This window comes from Episyrphus balteatus, chromosome 2 (assembly GCF_945859705.1).
Source record: "Episyrphus balteatus chromosome 2, idEpiBalt1.1, whole genome shotgun sequence".
Taxonomy (NCBI): Eukaryota; Metazoa; Arthropoda; class Insecta; order Diptera; family Syrphidae; genus Episyrphus; species Episyrphus balteatus.
In genome coordinates this window covers 84,471,854-84,479,486 of record NC_079135.1, presented here as the reverse complement: position 1 = coordinate 84,479,486, position 7,633 = coordinate 84,471,854, and the positions used below count along the sequence as shown (strand labels likewise).

Sequence of the window (7,633 nt, the reverse complement as noted above, 5' to 3'; positions counted from 1 at the left end):
AGGTGAATGCTTTTGACTATTTCAACAAATTTTACGAGTTCGAAATTTCTGGCCATTTCGCTAGAGAACTTGGGTGGGCAATACTGTGCCCTCTGAATAACGGCTTCAATAACTCCGTAAATTTGACTGGCATTATAAATAAAATCTTGTAAGTCTGATTTATATGTAAATCTCAAGATGTAAGTGTTTCGCAGCTCTCGCACACTACAAACTTGGTGTGCATAAATATAATCGAAGAAATAGTGGGCCATGTACTAAATACCTTTGTTTTTAGGAAATTTTATACCTACATATAACAAAATTGCAGCTCTCGCACACTACAAACTTGGTGTGCATAAATATAATCGACGAAATAGGGGGCCATGTACTAAATACCTTTGTTTTTGAAAATTTTATACCTACATACACATAACAAAATTGGTCGGTACTAAATTGTTCTAGTGGGCCCACTTTCATCCATTTTTTGTTTGTTTTGAAAATGCTGCATTTTTATATAAGGTAAATCAAAAGTACACCGAAAAAAAAATTGATAATAACAGCTATCAAATTAACATTTTTGAGTGACAAAAGTCGTCCAACAATTAAAATATCAATTTTGATATGATTATCATATCATTTTGACATTTTTTAATTTTAGGTGGATAGTGAAAATTTCACTTTGACAATTAAAATATCAATGTTGACTAGGTTTTACGTTGCAGTTTATTATAATGATATTTCTTTATTTTTTATTATTTTTATTATTTTAAGTATTTTCTATCTTTTTTCTTAAAATCAAACAAAACATAACTGAAAGTGAATATTCTTTATAAAATAGTGGTGATATTATTTTTTCTATTATAGTTGATATAAACCCAAACTATGTAAAGTAAAATCTTATTGCCGATCAGTAAATCATAAATTTTACTTCGAAAAAACACAAAGTGCCTTTAAATTTGTACACATTAAGGCCCAATTTATTCACCCTCCATTAAATATAGGATTTCATCGTTTTAGTTAACAACGCCATTAAACTATTGACGCAATTAAATACACCCCATTGAATATTCTATTTATTCACTCTCCTTTAGTTAAATACTTTGTTTCCAATGCAGGGCCGTCTTTAACTATCCTGGGGCCCTTGGGCACACAAGAATTTGGGGCCCTTTTGGAAAGTTAAATAAGTACAATGGTTGGCTAAAAGGCCATGGTTGGTTAAAAAGGGGTGCCAATATATCGTTCCATATAAAGTACCTAGTGTCTTTATTATTGTGAGGGGGTACCAATAATACGTGCATTGAGACATCAATCGTTGCCCCTGCCAATAATTGCACTTTTTATGCTGCCAATAATTATACCCTGTACCCGTTATAAGTTTTAGTTTGAAGAATTGGAAAAAAAGAGCTCAAAAGGATTGATAGATTTGCTAAAAACTCATTACAGACGATTTGTACGTGATTTCCAAGAGCCGTTTTTTTATTTTATGTTAATGTCTCCTTTTTAATGGATATCGGATAAAAAGTTTTCGAGATATTGCAATTTTCTCAAAAACGAATAACGATTTTGCTTTGAAAAAAAAAACCATGTAATGCTGCAAATAAGGCCGCACTTTTGAATTAAGAAAAATATTTTTTTGGACCGTTAATAACGGTACCTACTTGCTATAGAACCGATTTCTTAATGTAACCGACACAACCGATTTTAATGAAAATTTTGACATGAAATACGAGAGCAATTCGCAATTCTAATTAAAAAATGTTTGGGGGTGCCAACCATTGTACCATGGCGTTTTCCATTGAACCAAAACATTGATGTACCGTCGACGAGCCGGCAATAGTTTTTTCTCAAACGTTTTCCAACGGAAAAAGTATTAATGTTTTTTTGCCGACGAATTGATTCTTTTTTCGTCTTTTAATACGAATCTACACATATTTTAACACTGATTTTAACACGCACTACAAATTTAACAGTTTTGCAAACTTCAAACGAAATTAAATTATTATTTAAAGAAAAATATAATGGAAGAGAATTCGTTGTTTTACTAATAAATAATCTTATCTACAGTGGAAAAAAAAGATATTTTTCTTGTTTTTTGAAAATATTATTGTCTTATTTTTTGGAAAATTGAATTTGGGTTTGGTCGTTTGGATTTAAAATTTTGTCCGCATACAACGCCACATAATTAGTTTTCATTTTGAAAACATATATTTTCCGTTTACCTAGTTGTAGAAAAAACTTTTTTAATGGTTTGGTCGTCATATAAAAACTAAAATTTTTTGGTAGAAACGAAAATGTTTTGCGAATATATGTGTGACAGAAATTTTCGTTCTTTCGGGGCCCCCCTGAAAATGGGGGCCCTGGGCACGGGCCCCGTGTGCCCTTATGGTAAAGACGGCATTGTTCCAATGGCTACTTTAAATTTAAAACTCTTTTTAAAAAATCCTACGGATTTTTACGTTATTTGAAAAATAAACTGTCAAAAACAAAGAATTGAAATAGATTTAAAATGTTATATCTTATAAAAATGATGAAAAAGCGAGCCCGTACTTCTAATTTTACCGAAGCAGATTAAGATATTCTGTTGCAGTGCATTCTAAGGCATGCGTCAGTTGTCGAAAATAAAAAAACTGACGCATGTACTCTGAAAGAAAAGCAACGCGCTTGGGAATCAATTGAAATTGAATTCAATGCTTTATGTCCGAATGTTGTAAGTACCATCTGCTCTTTTATTTTGTTTTTATATCTATGGTTAAATTGTTTAATGAATACAGGCTCGTCAAAGCAAAGCCCTGAAGAACAAGTATGTATACCAATATTAAAACTACATATGCTCCGTAAGCGGTTTGCTTCTGAAAAGGCCAGCCGTAAAGCAACTGGAGGGGGACACGAAATGCCAGAATGGCAACCGAAAACGGAATCCATGGGTGAATTGGCGAAATTGATAGCAATATCAATTAGAGAAAGAGAAGAAATAGTTGCAAATATCATTGAAGTACCGATTCATACATACAAGAAATGGCCAAATGGATGAAACTAAAAAAATGGATCTTCGGATAGTGTTGTTATCCTAGATAATGTAATAATTATCGATTCTATCGTGCCGTCAGAAACAACTGACAAATCGGCAAGTGGATCCTGATTACAATACAACCTTTCAATGCTGCGTAAGCAAAACAGGGATAAATTAAAGCGACCAGCATCAAGAGCATCATCAAAAGACGACAAGGATGATTCTTTACAAAATTAATTGAGAGAGAGTTGCAAATGCGTGAAATTGAACACGGTATACGAATAATTTGAAGTACTTTTACCACAGTTGGTTTGGTTAAACGAAATCGTACGAAAAAATCTTCATCATCCCATTTTTCCATATCTATGCTGTCTGTCATTCGATCAGGTTGAAGCAAATTTTCATCCTCCTCATCACTTAAATCCAACAAATATTCGAAATTATTATCCATACCTATTAATTTTTTACTTGCTCTATAGGGCAAGTATTGGTTTCGTGTCAAAAAAAAAATTTGAGGTTTTAATCAAAACTAACATTACGATGATGGAGAAGTCCGAAAAAGTGGTTTTCGTCATGACGTCCGTCGGTCTGTGCGTCGGTGCGTCTGTGCGTCTGTGCGTCGTCAAAAAAAACCTGTACATGAAGCTGCAGCCTAAACAGGTGGACGGATTTTCTTGAAATTTGGTACAGATGATTTTTTCGTAATTTCCAAAGTTGTTTTTTTTTTTTTGTTTTTTAATATCTCGCTTAGAACATATAATTCCCATACAAAGTGTTCGAGGTATTGCAATTTTCTCAAAAACGGCTCTAACGATTTTGATTAAATTTGACCCACGTAATACTGTACGTAAATATAGCAAAACTGCATTTTTAGTTTTTCTCAAAAAATACGTATAGTGAAAATATGATATTAAAATTTTTTTTACATCTCTGATGTCGGCTCTTCCCGTGCATCGTTAATGAGTTATTGCAATTTTCTCGAAAACGACTCTAACGATTTTGCTTAAATTTAACACACGTAATGTTGTACGTAAATCTAACATAATTGCTTTTTTAGTTTTTCTCAAAAAATACGGATAATAAAAATATGATATTAACATTTTTTAAATCGCTGATGTCGGCTCTTTCCTGTACAGCGTGATTGAGTTGCTACAACTTTCTCGAAAACGGCTCTAACGATTAAGATTAAATTTGACATACATAATGCTGTAAGTGATTTTAATATAATTGCGTTTTTTGTTTTTCTTAACAAATACGGGTAACGGAAATACGGCGTAAGAAATTATAAAAAAAAAAAATTACACAGAAATTATAAAAAAAAAATTACCTACTTATTTTTGCATTTCTTATGAAATTCCTTAAAAAATCAAATTATAACTTATTCAAAATATTTTTCAAGAAAAGCTTTGACAGTACGTGCGACCCCAATCGTGCATTTTATTTTTATATTACTGCTTAACACAACTGACATAGAGACTTTCGAATAATTAATAATAAAATGAAAACTAATATTTAGAGCTAACGGAGAGTGAATAAATAGAAATCCTCTTTAAAGCCTCCATTTGCTCTAAAAATCCCTCTTAATAGGTCGACTTTGGCTTTTTAACTAAAAGGACTTTAATGCTCAATTAGTTAATGATGTCAAACTTCAAAAAAAAAAACCTTAACAGAGACTGAATTAAACGAATTTTGTTTTTAATTTTAAAATTCCCTTTTCTAATGGCGATTTAAGTTTAATGGAGAGTCAATAAATTGGGCCTAAGAGTTTTTTATTAAAGGTTTTTAATATTTTGGAATGAGAAATTGATAATATGAAAAATTGATAGTAAAATATCAAAAAAAATTTCAAAAATGTGATATTTAAATATCATCCTGATAATAAAAATATTGTTTTAATATTTTAATTATCATAAAACACATTTTATAGAGCATTTTTTGCTGATATTTAAGAAAATGTTAATTTGATATTTAAAAAATGTTAAATTGATAATGTTTTTTTTTTTTCGGTGTAAAAATCCAAACGAAAAGTCAGATTAAAAAATAAACACAATACTCTAAGAATTACATATGTATTTTGATTTTGATTTATTTCTTTTTGAACAACTCTCTTTTTTTGTTTTCAATAAAAAAGGTTAATACCTTAAGTAAAATGTATCAAGAAAAAAAGAAAGGAAGTTTTGGCGATCAAAAATAAATGTATGCTAGACAGATGAGTTGTTTAACCCTAATTTAAATACATTTTCGTATAAAAGATGATTTAAAACCTTTTTTGACATTTTTTGTGTATCTATATCTGTTTCTACATGAACCTTCATGGCGTATCTAAAAATTTTCTTGGCAAAGTCCATACAATATAATCAATAATGTATAAATGTAAAACCTATTTTTCAGATTAAGTGTATAGCCAGCTCAGCAGTTTTCACACTCTCAACTTTAAAAATTAAAATATATATTTTATACTGTTGTTTGTGTGCTAAAAAGCCACATTCAAAATAGAAATTACTAAAAAAATAGTTCAAAAAGTCTTAAAATGGACAAAATCATAAATAATATATCAAACATTTTGTATAATATTCTATCTGAAACCTGACAAAGAGTGTATACCGATAGAAAAATTTTATATTTCTTTTTGTTTGTTTGTATTAGTTTACATAAATAGAAAATAAGCTCATACGCTTTTCTGTCACATGATATGGAAATGTGTATCTATCTGATTTATAAATAAAAGTCCTAACAGTTGTTGTTTATATTGTTTGATTCATTATTGTCCTTTTCAAATCTCATTTCGACCGCACACCCACCCGCCTTCATTATTGTATCCTGTCAATTCAAATGACAAACAAATCACTGCAACTGCTCGAACTCCTCCTTTTCACATTGATGGCTTTTTTAAATTTCAACACCGACGAGAGAAATATTTTCGTTCGATTTGTTAGCTTCGAAACGGCCTTTTTATTACAATCATCCAAAAGACTTGCCTCCACATGACATGAATCCTTACGTCCACCACTGCCACAGCCACCACCACCAGATAAAGAACTCGATTCGTACGATGAATTGCGTGATTTCGGTGATGAATTGCAGCTACTTGGCCCCATATTATCACCAGAATTTCCTTTTCCGATTGTCATGCTTTTGAATTGGTCTTGATTATTTCTCAGATTTGTTTTTAGGCGACATGCTTCGTCCTCATCTTCGATTTCACTTTCGCCCATTTTGAGGATGCTTTCGAGATTTAGGGTGCGTTTATTGGTCTTTCGGACTGGTCCCAATTTATTTCGATTTGCTGGGGTAGATGAGTTTTCATCTGGTTCCTGTTGACACATGCTGATTTGACGAACCATTTTTCGAGGCTGAATGTGCATGCGACGGTGCTTTTGAATTGCTGTTTGCAAATTTAGTCGTTGGCGGTCTTTTTCACTGAGATTTAATATACGCTTGGGGTTGAGTTTGACTTGAGCTACAACGCCGACAAGGAGTTCATCGACATTGTGATCTAGACCGGAAGAAGTTTCAATGAACTTGCAGGCAACTTCTTTTGCCAATTTTCTACCATCTGTAAAAATAAATATGAACAGGTGCAAAAAAGTGGTAAAGGAATACAATCTAAGAGTTCTTTAAAAAACAATAACTTACTTTGCCTCGTAACCTCTCGATGTCGTTCCAGATCCGTTTTATTGCCAACAAGAATTGCTCCACGCGTCAAAAGCATTTCACTTTCTTTCAAATAGTGTAACACTTTTTCGGCTGTTTTGAATGATGGCCTATCGACCACAGAATATACAACAACGAACAAGTCAATATTGTAGGTTGAACAGAATGCCTCTGTCTGTAAAAAATAAAATAATTTTTGTACTTTTCTACTTTCCACGGGAAGGAATTTCGTACTTTCAAAAGGATTTTTGATTTTATGGAAGGACACACTTACCGACATTTCACATGCTGGATGATCGATAATTTCAAGGTCCGTTTCAATTCCATCAACAAGGACAGACACTGTCTTTTGACCGTAATCTTCATCTAAAAGTGAAATTAAAATATTGAAAAGATCAGAAAAATATAATAAATCAGAAAAATATAATAAAATTTATTCCAAACAAAAATTAGTTTTTTGGAATACATTTTTTTTTTTTTAATCGGGTCTATTAGTTAAGTCAGAAAAAGAAAAAGATTTCCAAGTCTACAAAAAAATTAATCAACAAAATTTCGATTTCATTAGTTGAGGCGTTCAGAATAATAATAAGACAAGTCTACTTCTCTATAGGCTGGATGTTTTAAGGAAAGAAAGAAAGAAATTCCGGATATATAGGGCTATTGATATGAGAAACATTTATTTCAAAAGTTTCTTTAGTTCCTGAGAAAAAGCTTCTCAACGTTCACAATAATGCATAAGTTCAAATGGACTTGACCCATTATTAAGATTGAAGATTAGAGAGTTTAAGCTTAAAAACTCTTTTTCACCGCCTCCTATACGACAATTTTTAACAAATAGGCTATTGATTATCGTCGGTCTCATAAGAAAACCTCGTTACTCCACTTTTTTTCAAAAATGACTTTGAATGTCATTCTTTAGAAAATATGTCAGCGGAGCAACCCAGAAAATTTGGGTTCATTCCGAAAACTCTAAATAGACTTAAATTCAAA

General features: G+C 31.6%; 1 protein-coding gene across 2 annotated transcripts in view; it reads right to left on the bottom strand.

Annotated features, from left to right (window-relative positions):
- Positions 1–5,124: 5,124 nt before the first annotated feature.
- Positions 5,125–7,633, bottom strand: part of LOC129911006 (uncharacterized protein DDB_G0283357) — a 171,932-nt gene continuing 169,423 nt past the window's right edge. For both annotated transcript variants that reach the window (XM_055988647.1, XM_055988646.1), the window contains exons 10-12: positions 6,918–7,009; positions 6,626–6,818; positions 5,125–6,545 (exon numbers count right to left, since the gene is read on the bottom strand). In XM_055988647.1, coding sequence (XP_055844622.1) covers positions 5,818–6,545; positions 6,626–6,818; positions 6,918–7,009 — 1,013 coding nt within the window. In that variant the 3' untranslated portion in view covers positions 5,125–5,817. The remainder of the gene's footprint in view (positions 6,546–6,625; positions 6,819–6,917; positions 7,010–7,633) is intronic.